At 54.2% G+C, this 24,819-nt stretch overlaps 2 protein-coding genes across 5 annotated transcripts in view; both read right to left on the bottom strand.

Annotated features, from left to right (window-relative positions):
- DUSP8 (dual specificity phosphatase 8) overlaps positions 1 to 12,747 on the bottom strand; it is a 33,197-nt gene extending 20,450 nt beyond the window's left edge. Inside the window, exons 1-2 of one of the 3 annotated variants that reach the window (XM_052693608.1) lie at positions 12,629 to 12,747; positions 1,158 to 1,552 (exon numbers count right to left, since the gene is read on the bottom strand). In XM_052693608.1, coding sequence (XP_052549568.1) covers positions 1,158 to 1,388 — 231 coding nt within the window. In that variant the 5' untranslated portion in view covers positions 1,389 to 1,552; positions 12,629 to 12,747. Of the gene's footprint in view, positions 1 to 1,157; positions 1,553 to 8,925; positions 11,848 to 11,900; positions 12,145 to 12,628 lie in introns of those variants that run through there. The other 2 variants (XM_052693609.1, XM_052693607.1) reach the window with 2 other exon arrangements.
- A 4,698-nt stretch (positions 12,748 to 17,445) lies between these two features.
- On the bottom strand, positions 17,446 to 24,103 carry IFITM10 (interferon induced transmembrane protein 10). 2 transcript variants are annotated; one of them, XM_052693611.1, is made up of 4 exons: positions 23,985 to 24,077; positions 23,500 to 23,628; positions 22,737 to 23,154; positions 17,446 to 17,757 (listed from the first exon to the last, which is right to left on the bottom strand). In XM_052693611.1, exons 1-4 carry the CDS (start codon positions 24,008 to 24,010, stop codon positions 17,608 to 17,610), a joined length of 723 nt encoding a protein of 240 aa, XP_052549571.1. In that variant the 5' UTR covers positions 24,011 to 24,077; the 3' UTR covers positions 17,446 to 17,607. The 2 variants fall into 2 exon arrangements, with proteins under 2 accessions (XP_052549571.1, XP_052549572.1); XM_052693612.1 differs by lacking the exon at positions 23,500 to 23,628 and having other exon boundaries at positions 23,985 to 24,103.
- Positions 24,104 to 24,819: the final 716 nt, after the last annotated feature.

Genomic DNA, 24,819 nt, shown 5'->3' with positions numbered 1-24,819 from the left:
CAGAGGTGACCCTCGCCAGGAGGAGGGCAGCTGCACCACGCTGGCTCCCAGCTCATGAAAACTGATTATTCCTGCTTTATTCCCCTGGGGATTTGCAAACGGCTCAAGCCGTTCAGGAATCATTCTCTGCAATCCCCTCCAAAGCACCCAGCCCACAGCATCACTGAAGCAACTTGGAGCAAGGCTACCCGCCCCCCCCCCAAACCCCCCTTCCGACTCCTTGATCCTGGCAGGGTGATGTCACCAGCAGCCAATACGGACGGCAGTGGCTTTGCGGGGTGGCGAGGGGGGGGGACACGCTGCAGATGGCTCCAGCTGGGCCCAGCATTTGATTAATCGCCTGAATTACCCTCGCTTTGCCATAAAATTACAAGCAGGGAGGAGCTGGGGAATGTGAAAAGCAGGAGTGCAGTGGTAGAGTAGTGGGCTGGCATGGGACAGCATCACTCCAAAATGAGGGGTGGGGATCCCCATGCCAAAGCTGCACTGCAGTGGGGATGTGCTACTTCAGGGATGCTGGGTGGAGGAGGTGAAGGGACTCTGAGGCACTGGGGTGTAAAGGGAACAAGGCGCCCTCCACTGTCTCGCCGATGGCAGCATCTCAGGGTGGGCAGAACCCTGCCTGGGCCACCACGGGGTCACCCAGTGCTATTTCGGCTGGCAGCCATGGCTCAGAGCCACCTCTATTATTTAACGGGTAGAGATAGAGAGAGGAGCCTGGGAGAGATAATATGCCATGACACCGGATAAGAGCTCCTGGCGTCACAAGGGAGGAGGATTACATGTCCCTGAATGGAGTTAGAGATGACAGAGGGGAGGGGAAGAGTTTTTAGCAAGGGATTAAGCTTACAGCTCCAGGAAGGATTTGGGGCTTGTTTGCCAGCACAGGGCAATTCCTGAGGCTGATGTACCTGTTAGACTGGCCTGGGGAGGGCATGTCACTGGAGTGGGGGATATAAACAAGTCATCCAGGAGAGCCCTGTGGCCATTGGTCTTCCAGCTCTCAGAAGGAAGGCAGTGTCAAAGAAGAGAGGGCAGTCAACAGGGTGCAGGAGAGGGTGCAGGTTGCACAACATTGCCCCTGCAGGAAATGGCTTTGCAAGCATACATATCCCCAGCGGGGCAAAGAAGCATTCCCTATCCCCATATCTCCATACCTTCATCTTGGAGGTGGGCTGGATGAGCTCTGTGATAGAGACCTTGTCCTGCTGGAGCCTCCTCTTGACCAGTTTAGAGCAGCAGATGTTGACAGAGCTGAGGACATGCCAGGAGTTGTACTCCACAAAGGAGCGGCTATCAATGACCAGGGTGCCCTCCGCTCCGTTCCGCAGGAGGCTGGCCAGCTTCTTTGGATCCATCACTTTGCGTGGGAGTCTGTCTCCAGCCATAACGGGCCCGTCCGCTCTAGGGTGAGCGGGGCAGAAGGGCAGGGTGGGCTGCCAGCACCTTTCTCCCCACGGGGATGAGCAGTGAGGCAAGGTGTGAGCGGAGCAGCACCGTGCTGGGCTCCTCACACTGCTAGCGCCCAGGCTGCCTACTCATGGTGCTGAACCTGGGGAGAGAGGAGAATAGAGACACACCGGTCAGGTGGCAGGACAGCATAGATGAGAATGACAGAATCATAGAATCATTAAGATCGGAAGAGAGCTCTGTGGTCACCGAGACCAACCACTGACCCATCCCCACCACGCTCACTGAATTACATCCCTCAGTGCCACATCCCCGTGGTTCTGGAACACCTCCAGGGATGGTGAACCCACCATCTCCATCAGCATCCTGGTCCAGTGCCTCAACACTCTGAGAATTTTTTCCTAACATCCAACCTGAGCCTTCCCTGGCTTATCTTAAGGGTCATTCTCTCTCATCTCAACTTGGTGCTTACTCTGGGCCTGGAGCTTGGCCTTCAGAAGAGTGGGGCAAGGAGATAGCCACACTTTCTAAGAAAGCTTTTTTTTGTGGCTTTTTGGTACTTGACTTGTGCAGGCTTTAAAATTGGCTTCACGCACAGTGGGAGATATGAGGCTCCATCTTAGCAGCCGAGGAGGGCTGAATTTGCTCCAAGAGCAGCTCATGGGTCAACAAGTATGATCCGTTCAGGGAGTCTTCTTAGGTTTTAATGGCACACGTCATTGCAGGCCTGTTTTAATGGCATTAAGTTTTAATGCTGCCACAGCCATTCAGAAAATAAGCAGGGCTATTACCAAGCTCTTCTTGTTTCTTCCAGAAAGCATTTTAGACAGAACCCACAAGCTCTTGCATGGAGGCTTTAATGCATCTGAATTAAGACTATGACTACCGCACCTGAAAAGGCCAGTGTAAAGATTTTCATTGACTTCTGCAGGGCCAGGATTTAGTCTATGGACTACAGGAGTCACCCTGCTCAGAGCAAGCAACAGTTCTCAGGAGCTCCCCACATCACAAGCCCTTGTGGTACAAGGGCACCCAGGAAAAGTTGCTCAGGCAGGACACAGAACAGATTGCCCACAGAGGTGGTGGATGCCTCAGCTGAGGACACATTCAAGGTCAGGCAGGACAGGGCTCTGAGCACTTGATCTAGTGTAGGTGTCTCTGTTCATTGCAGGGGAAATGGACCAGATGGCCTTTAGTGGTTCTTTCCAACTCTGAACTAGGAACCTCTGCTACCTATCACCAAACCTTGAAGATGCAGCCAGCTTGCAGGAAAAGGATGTACAGCTGCAGAACGTGAGGATATTTCAGCATCTACAGCTCTCCAACCTCAGCATTAGCAGCCCTCCTATTTCCCCAGGCTGTCAGACCTGCTCTTCAAAGCAGGGGGTAGATATCCCTGCACACATACATGCTGCTAACACGTTTGTTCAACTTAGAGAGAAAAAAGAAAAATCCCCTAAAAGCTGCAATAGTGGTGGCCCCTTCTGGCACAAAGCATTTTGCAACCCCTTGGCATTATGGCATCGCTGTCCCTGGCCCCACAGCAGGCGGCTCACAGTTCCCCCTCCCCACAGCACTCCTCCAGGGGGGCTTAAAAATTGAAACAGTTCTAATTAGGGGGTGTGAGAGGGAGCGAGGCTGGCCCCTGCTGGGATATGACACACCTCATTACGTTGCTGCCGCCTTGCCAGAAGACCCCCTGCTGTACCTTGGCTATAGAGCCAGGGCACTCAGAAAGGATGCAAATTAGCCAGCTTTCCCCTCCCACCCCCCTTCACCCTTTGTCTTTCTTTCACACCCCACTCCCCAAATTGCTTTCTGCTTCCCTTCCCCATCAGGACAGCAGGCTGCGAATTCTTGGCTCCTCCAATTACATCCAAGAAATAAAAGGGAGCAGAGGAAGGTGACAGACAAAAAAGGATGGGGATAATGCTGAGGCAGAGGGATAAGAAAAAAGGTTGAAGTAAGAGAAAGGAGTGATCCAATGGACTGGACATGTTGTACTGTATCTCTAGGGATAACAGAGTATCTACTCCTCAGATAACGAACAAGGGTGAACTATGGGGGGTCTGGGAAGAACAGAAGATTCCTGATCTCCTTCGCTCAGAGAGAGGCTTCCCATGTATGAAGCGTTGACAGATGACCAAGAGCTTGGGTGGATGAAATCAGAAGACACAAGGGGAGTTTTCCCTCTGCACTAACAGCCATCCTCCTGCAGAACAACCAAACACACATCTGTCTGCACCAGCACTGCCAGTCGGACCCGGTGGCAGATAGAGGTGACACAAGTGAGCCAGGTCCTGTGCCCAGTTCCACATGGGAGAGGTGGAAAGAGGCAGTGCAAGATAGTCCCATTCTGTTCTTCTCTCCTAAAGCCTTGCCCAGGGAGGGAAATACAAACTGAGCACGGTCTTAAGCAAGCATAACCTCACTGGTAGACTGAACGCTCAGGAGGAGCTGGGTCCCTCTGAACTTGCATAGTGCCTTTCTCTTGGACAACCAAAGTGCAAATGCCAAGGAAAAGCAAAGGAACACAGACATGGAGGAGCACTGCTGAAGTAAGAGACCTACTCCTTCACCACACTGACCAGAGACCAGCCTCCAACACAAGAGGTAAAGGCTAACCTGAGGCCTAAGCTAGGGTTTCAGAAACCCTAGCTGCATCCCTCTCTTATCAGTTTATTAAAGCCATCATAATCTTCTCGAGTGTTCCTGAAGAACATTACCACAATCCTTTAATCCCACCTCTCCCTGGAGTGCCTGTAATGAGGAGATGGACACACGGCTTAGCTGAACAGGGATGGCAAAACAGGAGGGGCCATGCTGCAGCTGAGGGATGGAAAGCTGAGCAGAGGACTTAATGCATAGGCATTAAGACACCTGCTTGCTGGGAGTCTTCCTGCCTGTGACCTTCTTCTGGTCAGCCAGAAGAAAACCCCAAAACACACCCTGACCCAAGTCTGCCCCTGTGGCAGGAAGGACCATGGGAATGCACTCCTGTGCTGGCTCAACAGTTGCCAAGGTGGCGGCCACTTCCTCAATTTCTCATCTTGCACAAGGCCCCAGCAGAAATACGTGGCTACAGGAAGGGCACAGCTCTAGTTTCTCTTGGAGATGTTAACAGGAAGGCCAGCATGTCTTTGCAGCAATCATAAACTTCACTAACTGGCATATCCACCTGTGGTTGTGTTCTGAAGATCCCTACCTTCCCTCCACCCATGACCCAGATCAGCAGTTGCTCCCCTTGCTGCCTTGGGCAAGCCAGCTTCTTATTCCTCTGAGCTTTCTTTTTCTCCAGCTCCTGTTCCAATTCTTTCTACCATTGTTTCCCATTTCCACTCAAAATAAATTCAAACAGAAGAGATTAATATGCAGAGGAAAAGGAGGAATACTACCAGTAAAAAAAAGCCTCCAAGTCTGCAAAGAGCACAGAACAAAGGACCTCAGGTGCACTGCTACTCATCAGCTGCAAAAGATTTCTGGAGATCTGTGCTGAACTTCCAAAATCTGCTTCTAGCAAAGGAAGTGAATTCACAAAATGAAGCTGAAGACCAGAAACAGGGTATGACTGGCTGCTGGCAGAGAGCATGGAGGTGCCATGAACTGCCTCATGAGGTAGGCTGCACACAGATTATGCTGAAAGAAGGGTCAAACCTGGCCACAGATGTGCTGGAAGAAGCACCCAGTCGTGCCTGAGCACAGAGCTAAGGAAAAAATTATATCCGAGGGACTGGCAGCTCTGATCCCATCAGAGAAGCTGTAGGCTTAAGGCCAGATTGGATGGAGTTTTGGGCAACCTGGTCTAGTGGGAGATGTCCCAGCCCACAGCAGGGGGTTGGAACTAAATGATCTTCCAGGTTACTTCCAATCCAAACCCTTCTCAAAAGCATTTCTATCACATAAGTGAGCTTGGGTATCCATGAGCATGCCAACAGGGCTGCCACCACAGAGAAATGCCCGCTCACCATCCCAGAGTAACCCCTGAGAGCAGCCGTTCCTGAAGAACTTCCAGCAGTCCCAGGCTTACCACCCAGGACACTGGCAGAACCCTGCTGATTCCCAGTCTCCAGACACAGATCAAGATGTAAAAGGCGGCAGTTTTGCTAAGCTCTCCGCCCTTCCTCCTTCCACATACCTTCTTTTCTTTCAAGTGCTTCGGCACTTAGCAAACTCCCCTCGGCAGGCTCCTGCTGTTTGAGGGATTCCTAAAACACGGCCCTATTACTAATTATTATTATTTTGCGGCAGCAATCGGGGACGTGGGGCTCATTAACAAGTTAGCACCTCTGGTTTCCCTGGAAACTCGCAGCTGCCAGGCAACGGCTGCGTCTCTGGCCCGAGGCAATGCTACCGCAGTGCCTTCAGCTCACATCCTGCAGGATGCTCGAGTCACTGCCTCCAGCCCAGCCACCGGCACGGGGCAAGATGGGCTATCATGAAGCTCCAGGATGCCTCTCCTTGCTCCATCCCATCTGCTTTGCAGCTCAGCCCATCTATTGATCCTCTCCTGCTTCTCCTAGCATTGTGAACTGCATTGCATCTCCTGGTGAGAGATGAAAGCCTTCATCTGGGGAGGGGAATTTGGAGCATGAATAATCCCCTGTGGTGGCTCTGGGACAAAGCCATAGATGCCTGCAGTAGCCATACTGGAAGTGCTGCCAATCGCTTAGCAGTTGTTCTATATCCCTTTAAAATAGAGCACAAAGGATTTCTCTGCTTAGATGGAAAGAAAAATACACATTTCTGTCTACCCCTCCTTAAAATGAGGTTAAAACCCATTACTAACCATACTCACTACTAAGCTATAAAGGCTACACTTCTGCCTTTCCCTGATGAAGCTGAAGGATGAGAAGAGACATTTTGTGTTTCCCTAGAGGTGAAGATGAGGCAGCATCACTGTGCTGTCCCTCTGCAACCACCGCTCTGTTCTCACCCTCCGGGACTCACAGAGGCTTTCCCAAGACAGAGAAGCCTCACACAGCCCCATTGACGCTCACCTCACTTCCCCATTCACCACTTCCCACAAGTGGTAAGTGCCTTCTTTCCAAGACAAGAGCCCCCTCCCAACCCTCAATGCAGACAGGGCTTTGGGAAGAGGCAGCCTCCATCACCAGAGGATGGTGGAGGGAGGCATCATCGCTGGAGGATGATGCTGAGAAGAAGGAGCTTGCATTCCAGCTGTGCCCACCATGAGTGGTCCAGAACATGGCTTGTGCCAGCAATGCTTGGTGGGTTGTAGCTGCAAATGCAATCACCTCCCAGCCTGCCCACATCAGTGTATAATGGTCGTGATCTGGTTCCTTCCAAAATTATTTCTGGAGTACTGCAAGGCAGGGAAAGCCAACAGGGAAAAATAGCAGGCTATACTGCTGTAGTCTAGATGACAATGCCACTATCTCCTCTTCTTAGACTTGTACTTTTAAGATGACTTATATGGCTTTCTCCTGTAGTATGAACACAGGCTTTCCTTTAAAGCCTACAAAACACAAGACCAAAGGTTATCCATGACCAGTCAGCCATTTAATCTCTGCCTTTGCCCATGCTGCAGATGGAGCTCCCATGCATGCTGCTTTCTAATACCAAAGCTATTTCATTTCCATCCCATGGGCTCATCTTGGGATCTCCAACATTTCATCTGCCTTTTTGCTGTAAGCCCAGGCAGAGGCAGACCAGAAAGGTATGCAGTTAGATACTTCACAGGGCTGGTCCTGATCTCTTGTCCTAAGAAACCAAATACCATAAATACCTGCTGGGTGCAATTTTTGTCTCCTGAAGAAAGGGTGTCCAGGACCTGCAGACTATTTTCCCATGATACCTACATGCTAAGGAAAAGAAAGCACTGGGCTGAGCTGTGGTACTCTGAGGTAGATAAAAGCATCCCCATTTCACTTCATAAGGACAGTGACAGGATGAAATAAATCTGAGACAGCTATTGGTGAGGTAAAAGGTGGAAGCATAGAAGGTGAAGCAAGCACTCAGCAAACCTGCTGGCATCTGCCCTGTGCCACATGTCCCTGTACAGAAACGGCCACCAGGGCTTCCAGACTCACTGAAGAACAATAACAGGATTTTCTTTCTTCTGGCATCTTTTACACAGTTTCTGATCTCAACCAGTGTAAGCTGAGGTACAGATGTATGTTCTATCACAGTTTTCCAGCCTGTGTAGGCTAATGCCCAGCGATGCCACCCTAAGCTCATCAAAACTCAGGCTCTTCTTAGGAGACCCAGAATTCAACTCAAATGAAAGGGAGCTGATTTTCCATGGAAAGGCATATTCGTCAAGGTTGTTTCTTGCACTTTTCAAGGCTTTTTGAACCTGGTTCAAGGCTTGTTAACCTTCCTTCATGCACACAATAGCTAAATTGCACACAGACTTGGGATGAATGTCAGCCAGGGCTCTACCTCTTTTCTCAGCCACAATAAGAAAGCACCAACAATGAGTTTCAAAGGATTTTCTTTATCTAGGAAAAGCACATAAGACAGGCAAAGCCCACACTAGCATATTTACCCTACTCTCTCCTTCTCTCCTCCCTAATATGATTCATTGCCAGGTGGTTTCATCAGGTCAGTCTTGAGGTGACTTGAGGGGGGGAGGATCAAAGCATTTGGCAGCTCTTCCTCTATCCATACACTGAATCATAGACTCACTCAGGCTGGAAAAGACAACTAAGATCATCTAGTCCAACCACCAGCCCATCCCCACCATGCCCATTGATCTGTCCCTCAGTGCCACATCTATCCCGTTCTTGAACACTTCCAAGTATGGTGACTCCACCGCCTCCCTGGGCAGCCGGTTCCAAATGTGAGTGATATATCATGACATACACAGAGCTTCCACACCCTCTAGCCAGCTTCCATATCAAAAGGTCTAACTCATCACTGGTATTGACCATTAAGCATCCACAAATGCACCAAGCCATGCTCCTTTAGGGTTGCAGGCCAAGCAGCTAAATGGCATCAGATCAGGTCTCCTCACCTTTCTTCCAGCCCTGGGAGACTACACGAGAGCTCACACTTATCTCTGGATCTGTTACTGCTGAATGAACCCTGCTCAGGTGCCAGACAAAGAGGCAGCCAAGCTCAAAGCAGAGGAGATTGCGAGGATGACAAAGAATTACAGGCATCAGCATTCAGCAGGCAAGCAGAGAATTCACCGATCTATTTTTAATGGTAAAAAGCAATTGCTTTACATGAGGATGTGTCTAGGGAGGTTTTGCCCAGTCAGAGATTTGAGATTTCCCCCCCTCCCCCCTCCCACCCCCTCCCAGCAGTCAGCTCTATCCAGTGTGCAGAGGCAGTTTGTCCCCCTGACACCCCACAGAACAATTCCAAGCATCACATCTTGTCCCACAGGATCATCTTCCCAGCACTCCTCCAGGGACAGCAGCAGGAGCTGTCAGCACCAAAGCCCACTCCATTTTTACAACAGCCAGGGAAAATCATAATGGCAGGCAGGTATGGAAGAGTCACAGTGTAATTAATATGGGTTGGAAGGAAGGGACCTCAACAACTCACCTGGCCAACCACTCCCCCAACACAGGGCCAGCTCCAACAACAGATCAGGTTGCCTTGTCCTGGTCACCAAAAGACCCATTCCCAGTTGTCAGCAGGCTCAGAAATGGGGCTTCCCAGAATTCACCCCTCTGTCAACTGCAAGAGTGCATCCCAAGACCCTCGAAAGAAAAGCCTGAACACAAGGTCTCTGCCCCAAGAAACCTGAAGGTTTGACTGAAAATAAATAAGGTACAACAAAGGCAGACAAGTCATGCACACACTTCGGGTTGGACTTTCCATGCACAACAAACAAGGAAATAGGCATAAGAAGAATGGGAAGAAAAGATGGAATCAAGGAAAGGTCTCTAACCCCAGATCAAAGCGCATTGCTTATTTCACCTTTGTACAGTGCAGACTGGAATCTCCTCCAATCCCAATTGCACCTACTTTCAGGAGCATCAGACACCACACTTCACTTTTGAAAACTAGACGTCCTGAGCAGCACTATAACACACAGAAGCTGTACGCAAAGCAAAGGACCACCTGCTGCACACCTGTCCAGGCTCCCTGGTCTAGTAGGGTCTCAAAGGCTCTCAGAGGATGAATCAAATAGCACTCCTATGGAGCAGGGCCCCAGTAAAGCTCTGCTTTACCCTACAATAGGGGCTTCTCCTCTTTCTGCTCAAAACAGAAAGGCTTGAGAACAAAAGGAGCCTCACTGATGGCACTGACCCAAGGGTTGGGGTAGGAAGCCTACGATCGGTTCTTGGAAGAGATAAGAGCTCGTTTGCTTTTCCATGACTTCATTGATAAAGAGGAGATGGAGTCACCGAGGTGCTCACGTGTGACCAGAGCTCAATTCATAGAACCATAAAATCATTAAGGTTATTAAAAAAAAAAAATCTGAGATCATCAAATCCAGCCACTGAGCCATCACCACCATGCCCACTGAGCCACATCCCTAAGTGCCACATCTCCCTCAGCAGGGCACTGAGCATCATTCCCAAGGGACGTGACACAGCCGCATGCTACATTCCGTCCCACCGCCATCAGAAGGGAAGGCAAAGCCAGCAGCTCACAGCCAGGCACAACACACATGCTACCATCACACCATGAGCTCTGCCTGACTTTAAGGACAGCCTGTGACACCATTTTTGCAGCCTTTCCACTCCCTCGCTGTGCTCTAACCTTGCTTGTGACGCATGCGCAGGTTTCTGCAAGCAAGCTTGAGAAAATTGCAAGCACTCATTTAGCTCCTTATCTGATGAGTGATCCCAGGCCACTCGCCTCCCTTCCCCACACCTGTATGTAATCTCATCAGGTGCCTCCTTTCCCACCCTGCGCTAGGCAGGACAGGTGTACCTGCAGAGGAGAAATTGAAAGCTTGAAAAACAGGTTTTAAAACCCAGAGGGCATCGAGATGCAGAGGAGCACTCTCAAGTGTTCCCCGTGGGATGACGGCATCACAGGGCTGCGGAGCACCTCTGCAGAGCAGTGTGGAGAAGAGTGGGGTGAGAGCAGGAACCCCTCAGCTCTGAGGGTTCTGCGGACAGTTCTCCTAAACTCTGCCACAGAACGCAGAGCGGAGGGCAGAACCACCTACATGTCCCAGCTCAGCTTTCCTGCTGTCCTCCCAGGAGCCAGCACCTGCACGCTGCTTTCTTTATCACCACGCTCCCCAGCAGATTTGCTTTGCTGGGTTGTTTCAGGATGACGGCAGTGTCCTACAAACTCAGATCATAAATCAAGGCTGCCAAATATGGAACACCTCCTTTTCCTGCTCCCATCCCAGATACCGTGAATGCGCTCTGCACCTGAGTGCAGCCAAGGCTGCAGATCGCAGCTCCAATCACACTGCATAGCAAGGACCAACCTCTGATCCCATGAGCAGGCGCACCTAAGGGCAGCAGAGCCACACAGAAGGGGAAGGCACCTTTAACATATCTCATTTTGATTATGTAGATTAATGCAGCCAGAGCAGGGAAAGGGGTAGGGATAAAGTAGGTGCTGCAAGAAGCCATTTTCAGAACCCCACTGAGCCGCAGCCTCCTTCAGGATGGTTCTTTGGGAGGTGTTTGCAGGGCCAAACCACTGCAGGATGCATGCTCTGAGGAGCTGTACCCAGTGCTCTGGGGGGGTTCTGACAATAATAATTGTACTGTCTTGGATTTTAGGCAGCAAGCTCTCCAAACACAGCACCTCGGTGGCTTCCTTGGCAAGGTGCCCAGCCTCAGCAAAACCACCCAGCACACAAACATGGTGTCTGCCATATCTCCATGCAGTCAGCACTCCTACAGGGCTCGGCCACCTTGCAATGCTAGTACCAGGTCCCCCCAGCCACTTATCTGCATTAAGGAAAGGGCAACAACCCATGGGGGTTCAAAGCCTGTTGGGGCAAAGCACGGCTGCACGCATCAGAACTGGCAAGAATACATCCGCAGAGACCTTGGAGGTATCTTAGCAAGAAGCCCTAAATGCAGCCAGCTATAGGTATGAGAGTTTTCTTGGCACAGAGCTCATTTTGCTTTGGGAATCATCACAAGCAAACACAAAGGCAATCCGGGAAGCGGCCCCGAACCCAACCAACCTCTTCTGCAGAGCCCTGCGCAGCGCCGCCGAGCCCAAACCCACGAGCATCGCACACCCGGACCTTCCAACACAAAGCTGCAACCGTGCCCGAGTCCTGCGCAGCACAGCTCGGGTGCAGACAATGCGGTGAGCATAGCGCAGGTCTCCTGGAGCTGCCCACAAGGTTACCGCCGCCCCGGGCTGCGGGCAAAGCGCTCAGCATCTCCCTGAGGTTGCCAATGGCTGCTAGAAGGAGTCCGTGCCTTTATGCTCCAAATCACGGCTGGTCACTCGTGCCCGGGGCAGGGCTGGGCTCCCCGCCTAGGAACCACGGGTGGCACCGCAATAAGGTGCCTAGAAAACCCAAACGTCCGCAAGGAACCCGCACCGCGGCGCGTCCTCCCCGTAACAACCCGCACCTCACCGACCTGCGCGGAGCTTCCCGATGTGAGCAGAGGCACTGACATCAGCTTTTGCTGTTGCTCAGGAATTTAATTTTGGGGGAGGAGAAAGGGGTGTGCGTGTGCGGGGTGGGGGGGCAGAGCAGGAAGGAGAAGGAACTTATTTATCAATAAGGGAAATGATCGCCGAGCTCGGGGAAACCGACCGGCGTTCCGCACGCAGAGGCTCGTCCGAGAACGGGGGAGACGACGGCCGGTCGGCGCGTACAGGGGAGGACGGAGGGGACAAACTGAGCGGGGCGCACAACGCGCTCACCGCCCGCAGCGCCTCCGGAGCCCGCGGCAGCGCAGCGCCGTACGGACCGCGCAGCCCAGCGCTGCTCCTCTCGCAGCCGGGTGCGCAACGATTGCATCGGAAAACCACAGCGCTGTCACCACGGCTCCCGTACCCCCCTTGGCCCCGCACCGCGCAACCCCGAGGTACCGCCCCGCACCGCGGCCGGGGATGCTCCGCTCCCACCTGCGCCCACCCTCCCTCCCGCAAGTGTTTTTTATTAACGCTTGCTTCGAAACGATCCCACCCGCACTTTAAACCCCAAAGCCCTACGGATAATAAAGCAAGGTGCGGGTATTTCCAACAGGACAGAGCCTCCCCCAGCCCTTCCGCGGCTCCATTCCGCACACGCGGCCGCACCGCGCCCCTCTCCCTGCAAGGCAATCCCCTCCCGGCCCGTTCCGGCTCGGCTCACACTGACCCGGTGCGGCGGGCGCGGACGGCCGCGCCTCTCCGCAGGGCCCGCATGCCGCGCAGCGGCCGAGCTCCGCGCTGCTCCGCGCTGCTCCGCGAGCCGGGAATGCGCCGGCGATGAGGTCATACCTCGGGGGGGGGGGGGGGGGGGGGAAGAGGAAGGGGGGGGAAGGAGAAGAAGGAGGGGGGGGGGGGGGGAGAGGGATTTAAAAAAAAAAAAAAAAAAAAAAAAAAAAAAAAAAAAAGACAGCGTTGACGTCACCCGCAGCCAATCAGCGCGGGAGGCGCAGAGCAGGGTGACGTCACCCCGCGGGCGCGGAGCGGCGCGGAGCCGCGGCTCTGGCAGAGGGCGCTGCTGCCCGCGGGGCTCGGCGAGTCACGTGACCCACCTGGCCCACCTGGCGCGCCCCGCTGCGCGGTTCTGTCCTTGCGGCGGCTCCGGCTTTAGCGGCCGATTAGGGCTTAGGAGCTTTAGGCTTTTGTTGGCGCTTATGAAATCGAGGGAGTCGACCTCTCCGCCTCCCGTGCGGATGCCGAGTGTTCGGAATTAGCTCTCTTCTCTCCGGGTGCGCGGGATCACAGAGGCTGGTTTGTTAGCCCTGAGCCTCGGTTCTCCTGCTGCAAGAATCAGTGCGAAGCGGATGGGTGCGGAAACCCCTGCACACCGGGGTCGCTCCGCCGTGCTAGAAGGGAAGGCGTTTCTGCAGCTTCTCTCCAAACCCGGTTCTGGCACACCGCCGTCCCGGCCCGGGGTCAGATCCGACCCGCAAAGCATCTCCAAGGCGGCAAATGGGAGGAGAGGAGGGGAGGTGGACAGAAAGGCTCGGTGTCCCGTACGGCCCCAGGGGCCCGGCAGCACCCAATGTTAGCGGGGGAGGCGATGGGGGAAGGCCGGGATGGTGCCGCGGTGGCAGAACAAAGCAGCGCCGCGCTGCCGGGCACCAGATGTGCGGCCGTTGTCATTGCCGGGACCGGATCCCCCCCACTGTGTGCCGAGCAGCGATGCTGTGGCCGCTTGCTCCTTGCTGGCGGGAGGGGCTCTGCTTTGGATAAAAATCTCTTGAGGGACAATTTGCCCCATTTGCCTCATTCTGGTTTGGATGGTTGTTTTTTTTTTCTTTTTTCCCCGTCTTTTTCTCATATTCCAGCACACCTGAAGATTGGTTGCATCCTAGCAATGTGTTTTGAATGCAAAGTACGCTTGCACACATCGTAATTTTTGCTCAAACGTTTTCCAAGACCCGTAATTGCCATCTCAAGCCAAGCACAAAACTCAAACTAAGCAGATTTCTGCCACAGCAATGAGTCCAACAAGAGGCTTTTCCCCCGACCCACTGTTGTTCTAAACACCCAAAGAACTGCTTTCAGCATCAACCTGTGCTCTGCTGCTGGAGGCAGACAGCGCTGTGGGGAGTGTGAGGCTGGAGATTTGCACAGTGCCATTTATCGGCTGTGTGCTGCAGCCATAGCTCTGCAGCTCTGCCTGAGGAATAAAGGGGAAAAAGCAGCAAAACGCATGCTGAATAAAATCCCTCTGCACGGAGCATGAGTCAAAGTCAGGGGATGGGAGGAGCAGGACCTTTGTACTGGGCACGGAGCGATCATGCTGCAGGATGCTGGAGGCTCTGTGAGGACAGCTCTGCACGGGGCTGAGGGCTCTCAGCACTGGACTCTTTCTTCCTACCCCGTGCAGAGTTTTGTTCAGCTGCTCATCAGTTGCTAGGGTTTTCTTGTTTTGTTTTCTATGCTGCAGAAATCGGTTTCAGTGATGAGAGCATCTGCTGCCATCTGTGCCTCCCACCCTTCCTGCATGGTGAGCTGGGCACTGTGGGGCCCACTGTGCAGCATCCATCCTGCCTGGAGCAGCAGGAAGACCCACCAGCACCCCGCTGCTCCCCTGCATCTGCAGGACTCCAGCTGCACCCTAACCCTGAACAGAGACCTGATGGCACTGAGCAAAGGGGCAGCTCCAGCTCATAAAGCCCAGTGGAGCAGCACTGGAGGGAACACACAGGGATTTTGGGTGTCGGGGCTCCAGCAATGACTCGGGCAAAATAGGGGCTGCTCGCTCACCCTGTGGGAAGCTGAGAATGCTGGAGCCGGGCTGAACGTCATTACCCAAACTGGGTGCCAGCTCTGCTCTCCCTTCTGCCCTATTTCTTGCAGTCAACTCATTGACGTAGAAGAGCCACGGGGTCACGGTTGCTGCTGGGAGGAAATCCAAACCAGTTCAACCCAGCTGGGATTTGCCTGCAAACTGGCTTGGCAGCCTCTATGCGGAGGTGGCAGCGCTGAGCCTCGGGCTTGCGTAAGTGTGTGGCATATGCTTACACACGAGGGCACCCTTCTCCCTGTGAGGTCCCATAGAGAGACTTCAGGAGACTGCCCAGAGCCACCTCTTGGTCTCCTGATGTGCTGCTGGGGAGTGCAGTGAAATCATCACGTGACGATGTAACCATCCTTCCTTCCTGAATTCAAAAGGCTTCTCAGGCATCTGACGGTTCCTCTCTCCCACCCCTCTCTTCAGTTGTTGCTTTTGCTGCTGAATGCAACAGAGGCTGCATCTTCACAGCCAAGAAAAGGTGTGAGCTGGAGTGAGCCCAGCAGAGCTGCGAGTGGCAGAAGTGAAAAGGCAGAGCAGCAGCACCAAATCTTTCCTTCTGCCGTGCTGATGGCAGCCTTGGCAAGCTCTCCCTCTCCAGAATGTTCCCACACCACTGAAAAAAGAAATCACAGTGATATTTGGCTGCTGCTTTTCATTCCCGTGTTCCCTCTGAGCTGAAACAAAGAAGGGGTGATCAATCCCTCTGCAGGTTTTGGTGCACCTCGGCCCTGCTGCAGCGTTTACAAGGAGATGCCTCACCAAACGTGGGTGTTCTTGGCAGCAAATAATAAGCACAGTGGTGCTAATAATAGCCCAGCCTGGCAGGTGATGCATGAAAAATGCTGCAGCGTCAGTGCAATATTCCCCTGGTTCATTACAGCAGCAACCGCCCTGCCTTGACTGGGGCAGCCCATGGAGGAAGAGAAGGTGGCACTCATTTGTCACACTTGTTAGAGGCAGGAGGGATGGCTCTGGGTTGCAGTCAGCTTTGTTTCAGCTCTGCCTTTATCTGAGCAACCTTGCTCCTGCATGCCAAGCTGGGGCTCTCCACACAGAAAGCCACCTGTGAGGTGATCACCAGGGCAAAGCTCAAGGACTCTGCCCTTCTCCTTGTTGGACTTTAAGAGGTCAAGACAAAGGCCCATCACTTTGCCCATAGATGAAGTGCAGGGGAGCTCCGGGCAGCACTGGTGTCCCTGAGGGCACTGTCCTGCTGCTGACATTCTTCATCACCTCGTCCCACATTCCTCCTCTGGAGTGTATGCCTCCTCCTGGTGCGACAAGGCTGGAAAAGTCTCAGTGAAGGGAAGAGAAACAGAGCAGGCATTGCCATGTGCTGAGGAGCTCATTTTACACCTGAAGATGAGACAGCTGCAGCATATGCAATTAGAAAAGAGGTCAGGGAGCTGTATTTTATCCCAGGTCTGACCATTTGTTCATGCTATGACCTGGGGCTGATGGCACAGAGCTGACGTTTCGTGCAGCCTGGAGAGCCAAAGGTTCAGTCTACAGCTCTTCATTCTTGTACCACAGGTGGGGGGAGCCTGCCTCCCGGCTGCCTTGGCTCTGCCCGACGCCGATTGAGCATTGCAGGGGTCAGAGCAGTCCTGGCTCTCCAACCTGGCACACGTCCTCCTGCATCCCTCATCCCTGCCTGACACTCCCTTAAGCAGCCGCTGGGGACGCAGGCATTGTCTCTTGCCAGTGAGCTGCGATTCTCTGCTTCTTTGCCCTATCTCTTCAGCCATCCCCGGAGACTGGCATATCCCAAAGGCTCAGGGATATGTAGCTTCCCCTCAGCTCTCTCATCTTAAAAACTCAAGAAATACGATGTGTTTTTTTAAGCGGCACATCGAATGTGGATGATTCATCCTGTCCCTTCCCTAGCATGCAGCGTCGTCCATCCTTTCTGTCTTTGTGCAAAAAGAGGGGAGACCAACCAGAGCAACAGGGGTGTTCAAGAACAGTGGAGATGTGGCACTGAGGGACATGGCCAGTGGGCATGGTGGGGATGGGTTGTGAGTGGACCTTGGTGATCTTAGAGGTCTTTTCCATCCTTTAATGATTCGATGATGCTACGATAATTGACCCAGCAGCAGCAGATATCAGAGGTATCTTTATTAACCGTGTTACAGAAATACAGTAGCACTTGGTTCACAGAGCACATGGAGTTCTCCGGAGATGCCTTTGTCCTCAACACTGCTGGGTGATCCCAAGGAGAAATTTGCCCCTTAATGCGCTGGGGTTGACCTGGAGGCATTGGGGCTCTCTGACACCAACAGCCTAACACTCAGCCCTCCGGGATGGTTATCTCAACACATGAATTAAATTCAGTAGAACTGCATCACGGAAGGAAAACAACAGAACGCTGTGGGGCAGTGGGCAGTTTGAAAGCATCTGATATGCTCTGAGCCTTGGCCATTCCATTGACCTTGGGCATGCCGCCTTCCTCCCAGCCCTGTCTTGTAGCCCAAAGGCCTCTATGGCCATGCATCTGGCCACACATTTAGCTCTCAGCTTTGCACACTCACATTACACAGCTCCGTTTGCCATGAAGTAAGATCTTCTTGGTGTCTTTTCCTTCCTACACAATTGCAAAAGTGAAACCCTTTCCTACAGCAGTCCACATACTGTTTACGAGCAGGAAGAGTACGCTTGCCCGGGCTGATAAACTCATTTATTTTTTATTTTTGTATTTACTTTTTTGATTTTTTTTTTAAATTATTCTTATTATTCTTTTTTTTTATTTTTATTTTTTATTTTTCACTTTTTTTTGCCATCACGATGGGGTTGTTTTACTCTCGTGTCCTTGCTACAGGAAACAACTGCAGACACTTCTGGCATAGAGGCATCTTGGCGGCAGCGCTGCTGTTGGCCTCCTGCTAGTAATCAGTGAGGGGGTACCGCAGGAAGATGAAGATGAGGATGATACAGAAGGTGGCAAGGGCTGAGCTGGTGATGTTAAAAAGCCGGGCTGTCTTGGCATCTTCCACTGCACCATTTAAGTCATTGAGGAGTTTCTTATCCCGGACCTGAGGCAGAAAAACAAAATTAACTGGGAGATGTGCTGCGATACTATGTAATAAAATGATGTAATAAAAGTAATAATGCATCCCCGGAGAGATCTGGGTGCTGATGGACTCTCCCGTCATGCCATGACATCCTGGCAGCTCTGGGGTTTGCACCAGCTGGAGCAAGGTACCATAGGGCACTTCCCAGCTTGGAATAGGTTGCCCAAGAGGTGCAATGCCCCATCCTTAGAATCATTCAAGGTCAGGCTGGACAGGGCTCTGAGCTCCTGACTGAGTTGTAGGTTTCCCCGTTCACTGCAGGGGAGTTGGACCAGATGGCTTTTAAGGGTCCCTTCCAACTCAAACCATTCTATGAACCTTACAGCACGGGTGCTGTCCTTGTTATCCTACAGGCTAGGACAACCATGGATTTGCTGCGTCCATGTCACCTGCTCGTCCCCACCTCCTCCAGGCTGCCAGGAGTAGCGATGACATGAGCAGGCAGCAGGTGGCACTGCCAGGCAGCGGATGGCATCGCTAGATGATAGACGGCCTCGCCAAGCCCTGGATGGCATCGCCAGACAACAGGTGGCATCACAAGGCAGGGATGGCGATGCTCACCCCTGGAATGCGCTCCATTCCTTTCCAGCACGGCCACATCCCCGTCGCCAGACCTCTCGCATATGGCACTCAGCACCCGGAGCACAGAGAACGTGGCACCAGAGAATTTTGCCCAATTTCCCACATCGTGTTGGCAGCACCCTCGGGATGGTTGCAGCGTGTGCGGTGCTGCTCGCTCAGTGCCAGAGGGCTCTGGAGCTGCGCTCCCGCTCACCCCCCGTGCTTGCTATCACGAGCAAGGTGCTGCTGGCTGAACGCTAGGTGTCGGTGGCAGGCTGTGAAATCCTGCAGCAGCCTCAGAGTCCTCCTAGAAACATAAAAAACCTCTTATCGACTAGGAGCTTTCTGCAAACATCCTGTGCCGCATTCAGCCCACGTCTCAGCCACTTTTTTTTTCTCTCTTCCTCCTGCAGTGCTCTCCTGAAAGCTTGATGCCACTTGCCCAGCACAGCGACAGGCTGCTGGACCCCTCTGTCCTTCTGGGCCATGCAGCTTCACACCAATGTGCTGCCCTTCCTGCAGGGCTCTGAGCACAGCCAGCAGCAGCGGGGCCAGCCGAGTGCACAAGGACCTGTACAGCAGTCAGGCATTGGCAGAAGCCTTTTCTCTATGTCTTGGCACTGAGTGGATGCCAGGGGAGTCCCAGTTCAATACCATGCTGTGGCCATCACACACTATGCTTGACTTAGTAGCCTGCCTGGATGGGATGTGACCTCAGGGAAGGTGGCAATCCTGCTGCCCTTTGTGGCAGCTCTGTGCCCAGGATGGGTCACCTCAGGAATTGTTCTGTGGGTTTTGCATCCTCCCAAAAGCCTGGAGAGATGCGAAGCTCCAGTTTGCTGGAGTGGGCACCTTGAAGTGAAGGGCAGCCCCAAGGCATCCTCCTCTTCATACAGTCACAGAATCATTCAGGTTGGAAAAGACCACCAAGTCCAACCCTCAGCCCATCCCCACCATGCCCACTGAGCCACATCCCTCAGTGCTACATCCACACAGCTCTTGAACACCTCCAGGAATGGTGACTTCATGGTGAGGATCCTGACCCATGCAGACCAGTGGGGCTGGTGCTCTGGGCTCTGCACTCTTCTGCTTGCTGTGCCCTTGTGGGACCTGGTATTCCTGCCCTGAGATCTCCCCGCCTCCTCACCTTCTGCTCCTCCCTTCCCTGGAACTCTCTCCTAGCTTGCTCCTAGTGCTCCCACCTTTCATTCTTTCCCATGCTACACACCATCTCTCAGCATCTTACCTTCTCCCTGGCCCCTCCATCTCCCTTTCCCTTCCCTTCATGGCAATGCCCCTGATTTAACCTTGCTTTAGGCTCCTTCCCCCTCCTGGTGGGCCCCTGGTTTCTTCTTTTCCCATCCACCTGCTCCTGCAGACCCTACAGGAAGTGGTGCTCTCCCCATGTTCTCTATCACCTGCAGCCCACATCTTTTCTCTTGCCCTTAGCTTTGCCCCCAGCCTCCTTGGTTGCATGCATCTCTCATTCTCACCAAGCCCTTCGGCGTAGTCCTTTCCTCTCCTCCCTTATTATTTTCCCACACACCTTATGACTTCAGCTGTCATCCTTATGCAAATATCCCATATTGGCCACTATCATTTACGTTGCCTGTGAGTTCCAGGTGAATGACAGAGTCCCTGCGGCACACAAGCATAATGAAAAGGTGTTTCCTGCTCCAGTCTGCTTGCGGTCTGAGCCTGGAAGCTGTCTCCTTCCTTCCCAAAGTGAGGACAGGTCCCCAGGTCCATATAAACACCCTGACCCCGGATCAGGTGCTGTCTCAGTCCCAGACACTTTTCTTATCATCTTCACTTTGATCCTCCCCACCTTGCCTGAAGTTATCCTGGGATCCTGGCCTTTCTTCCCATGGAGATAGCTGAAAGGTGAGGGTGGTTATCCCACATCTGCTGACTGGGGAGTTTCCCCAAAGCACTTCGAGGGCTGTGCTGGAGATCCACCCCATTCAAGGCAACTCCCTTCCCCTCCTTCAGCCCCATCACACATTCACCTCCCTCCATTCCTCTTCCACCAATGCTACATGCTGTCTCCTCGTTCCATCCTCACCCTTCCCATTCCTTTCCCACTTCCCATCTCAGCTTTCAGGCACAGCTCTCACTCAGGAGCAGACGCTTGCGGGTGGGTACCAGTGCTGTGTCAGCTTTCCCAAGGAGACAAATGGTTTGCTGATAACGACTCTAATGAGGCCATGCTGAAGGCAGCCTGCTCTCGGTATTCAGCCTGCAGCTGGTGGAGGCACGCTTTGGGAAGAGGCTGGTTTGGCTGTAAACCCATTTCCCGCACAGCGCTCTGCTTCCCTGCTCGTAAGGAGCTTTTTGCTCTGGAGCGAATCCTGTGGTTTATTTGCTCCGCAGATCAGCTGGGAGCAAATCCAGCCATCGTATCACCGTGTGCCTCACGCCTTGCTGGCAGCAAAGCTCTAAGAGCAGCCACGCGGGTTGCCGGATGGGTTCCAAATGCCACTGGAGAGCCTTGCTGCCTTGATGTCAGTGCAGTCCAAGCACAGCTCCTGCAGTGGAGCTTATCCCAGCTCCTGCCTCGTTGCCTAATTGGTGCCCAGAGAGCTGTTGGTTTCCCCTGGTGCTCTCTAGAGATAGAGCTCCAGAGCAGGAGCTCCTGACACCGTGCTCCAATGCTGCTGGGAGTTAGGAAGAGGGGCAGCCACAATGCAGGAGAGCTGCAGCAGTGCCTTCTGATCAAAGGGAAGGAACCCAGAGTGCTGGAGTGGCCCTAAGCCTGCAGGGAGCTGACCAAAGGGCTTCATCTCCCTTGGTGCTGCCATTCATCTCCTCTGCCCCAGTCCAGTGCACACAGCTCTGAGTTGGCACAACACTCCTTCTCCACCGCACTGACCTTGAGGTGCAGAAACAGCCCTGAGGGATATAATCTGAGAGCCACGGCTGCCAAGCACCTGTCCCACTATAGGGGAAACAGAGAGGTGTGCAGCATGGTATCACCCAGAGCTCCTTATGGGTCACATGGAGAGCCTGGCTGGGATAGCATTGCATTTGTTCTACCCGACTTCATACATCTCTTTGTGTAAGAGCTTAAATACCTTGGTGAGCTGCTTTGGCATCTTTTTCAAGGACCACAGGCAGGTCCCAGGTAGCAGCAAAGGCACGCAGAGGCCCCACACCAGCTCAGTACTGAGTTGTGCACCCACTGTCAGAGCATGCTGAAGCTGCTGGAAGTGCTACCATATGCTGGGGTGCCTGCAGAGACACCTGTGGGCTCAGGGCACAAAGTGTCCCAATGCTCCTCTCAGCCTAGACCTAATGCTGCCATTGTTATAGTGACCCTGTTCTGTCCCTCTTTCTGTCTCAGCACCCAGCCCAGTCTTGGGCAGCACCCACCAGCCTATCTGCCCCATGCTAATTTGTTTCCAAGGGCTGTGTTTTCCCCTCAGACAAGGAGCCACGGCTATCACAGACCTCCAGGGAATCTCTCCTACCCCCTGGTTCACAGGATGGCTCAGGCAGGTCCCGACCCCACTGCTGCCTGCAGCACAGGGACCACAAGGAGACCTGGTGTAGCTATGTGGTGCACTGAAGATGAAAAACCTTAACTCTCTATTCTTCCTGCACAGGGACAACCCCAACCTCAGAGAAGAGAAACTGAGGCGGGGGACTGGTGCAGGCTGAGCCCAGGGCTGCCCAGCACTCCCTGCCCAGTGCTGCCTGGTGTTCATTGATCTGTTTCTATGACGAAGCTGGGCTGCATGCTGGCCTCCCGCTAAATGCTGCTGCCAATGCACGTCAGCCGGCTGCCTGTCCCCAGAGCATGACCCACACAGGGCTGCCCCACAGCCGTGGGCTCTCTGTGGGTGTGTTTGGATCATCTCTAGGAAGGGAAGGGCAGCCCAGGGCCCTTTCCTGTGGCAGCTCCTGAGATGCTCCTGGGTGCTCTGGTGCTGAATCTCACATCCCAGCCAGGCTGCTCCCCTCACAGCTTTCATCTTTTGGGGATTTTAGTAGGAGATAAGACAAGAAGCAAAGAGGCAGCATTACCCTGTGCTGGCAACCTCTCCTACTACGACTTGACCAACAGTGCTTCCTGACAGCACCTACGGCTCCTGCCCCACAGTGCAGTGCTGCTGCATCTCATCCTACCAGGTCCCTGCCTGCCCCAAAGAAGTGATCGAGTGCCAGAGTGCAGGATGCCCATGTGGTATGTGCCATTGGGAAGGCGCATTTGGTCCAATTGCCCTTTCTCCACCAAACAACACCTTCAGCTTCAAACCACGTCACCACCTCCCTGTCTCCATCCCCATCCCCACAGCCGGCGATGCAACCTCCTGCTTCGATGGCACGGATGTGTTACCCCCAGCCCCATCGCGCTCCCCCTGGCGCTCAGCACTCACTTTCAGAGAATAGGCCAAAGCGATGAAGCCGAGGCAGCAGAAGTTGAGGTATACGAAGTTGAAGATGGACCAGAGATAGTAGTCATTCACTTCGCTGGTGTCGGGGTAGATCTCGATGACGGTGGTGGGGTTGGTCATGGTCTTCTTCTCCACCGAGTGCTTGCACGGGCCCGCCGGCCGCAGGCTGTCCCCTTTGCAGCCCTTGCTCTCCATCAGCTGAGCGGCAGAGGAGGGCGAGAGGACGGGCGAGGAGTGCCGGAGGGCCGGGGGCTTGGCGATGCATGCGAAGCAGCCCTGCTGGGGGCCCGGCGGGGGTCGGGGGGCCCAGGCCGCCCCGTCGAAAGGGCACGGGGGGCCCAAGGGAGGGTCCTGCGTCCTCTCCGTGGTGGCGGCAGCGGCGGCGTCACCGCGCTCTGCCCTGGCGAAGTGAGAAATGGGGATGGAGGGGGGGGAGATAAGAAAAGGGGGGAAAAAGAAAGGGGAGAGGTGGGGGGGAGGCAGGAGAGAGACTGAGGGAGCGGGAGGCGGAGGAGAGAGCGGGGAGAGGAGCGGAGGAGAGGGCAGCGGAGGGAAGGAGGGGGGGGATCGGAGGAAGGGGAGGGCAGCGCAGGGGGACACGGGGCCGCATCTCGGGTGGGGATAGCGGGGCGAGGGGGGGGATCACGGGGCGACGCGAGGAGAAAGCAACACATCAAAGCGCAAAAAGCACTTGGGAAGAGCGGGGCGGGGTGGAGGGGGAGCGCTGCGGGGAGAGTTGCCAGACCACCGCGCTGCCCCCGCCCGCAGTCCTCCGTCCGTCCGTCCCTCCGGCTGTCCCTCTGGCTGTCGGTCTGTCCGGGCCTTGTTCCGTCCGTCCCATCCCGGGATGGGGAGCGCGGGGGCCGCGATCGGGCTGTGCCGAGCAGTGCGGGAGGCGGCTCAGTGCGGCACAGCGCCGCGTCCTCTCCGCTCCCCCCCTTTCGCTCCCGGCGTGGTTTTGTTATCATTGCTGTCATTATCGTTATTATTGTTATTATTTCGCCGAGCCCTCCCCTCTGCGGGATTCCTGCCGGGGCTGCATTCCCCCATCCCTTCCACCTGCCAGCAGCTCCCCCTTCCCTTTTGGTGAATATCGTGGCCGGAGAGGAGGAGGAAGAGGAGGAGGAGGAGGAAGGGGATGAGGACAGGGGATATGGAAGGGGGTGGGAAGAGGCTGCCTCCCCCTCCCTCGCCCCCCTCCGTAGCCGTGCCATTAGGAAAGCGGTGCACCTCTCGCTGCCCGTCCGTCCGTCCATCCGTCTCCTCGGAAGGCATCGGGAGGAGCGGCGGGGACACTACAGGGAGGGCTGCGGGAGCCGCAGCATATCCGGCTCAGCACTGCCTCTTCCTCGCCGCTGGAGCTGGGGATTGGGGGGGGGCAGCGTCGGTGGGGGGGGCATACTTCGGAGGTGGGCAGCACCCCGAGTGTGCTTCTTGAGGGAGGGCTCGGCCCCACTGCTCTTCTCGTGCCTCCTGGAATGAGGAGCAGCCCGGCAGGAGCAGTCAGCTGGTTCCCCCAGCCCCAGCATCACCCACAGGGACCATGGTACTTTATTCCCACGGATGTGGCAGGAAATCATGGGGTGAGGTGGAAATCATGGGGTGCCATTTGTGCCCTTGGGTGGATGGAAAAGTGATAGTGATAGTAGCAGAGCTCATGGTATGGGTACAAGGTGTGTGGCTGCTCTAGAGTGGGCAGTAGGGATGCCACAAAGGACAGATGAGGCCAGGAGGACCTGGCCGTGGTCACTAGCACAGGATTACAAAAAGGGCCTCCAAGTGCCACAAGGGCTGTGTGGGAACCCAAATCTGAGTGCTGCGGTGGCAGAGAGCGGCAGGGACAGGCAGGTCACTCAGGAGGACATACCATGTCACCCTGCAGGCCAGCCCGGCGCAGGTGGCTTTGTGATGGCAGCTGCAGAAGGGCAGCAGAGAAAGCTCAGAGAAATCCTGCAGATGAGCCACTAAGGCTTGTGAAGAGTTGGGTAAAATAAAAGCTTATGCAGGCATTACCTGCAGGGGAAGGGAAATCCTCACTAAGTGCTTTACGCCTGCCCACAACATG

The sequence above is a fragment of the Tympanuchus pallidicinctus genome, unplaced genomic scaffold (assembly GCF_026119805.1).
Source record: "Tympanuchus pallidicinctus isolate F22 unplaced genomic scaffold, pur_lepc_1.0 scaffold3, whole genome shotgun sequence".
NCBI lineage: Eukaryota > Metazoa > Chordata > Aves > Galliformes > Phasianidae > Tympanuchus > Tympanuchus pallidicinctus.
The sequence above is the reverse complement of the archived record's forward strand: the minus strand, read 5'-3'. Positions and strand labels throughout refer to the sequence as shown.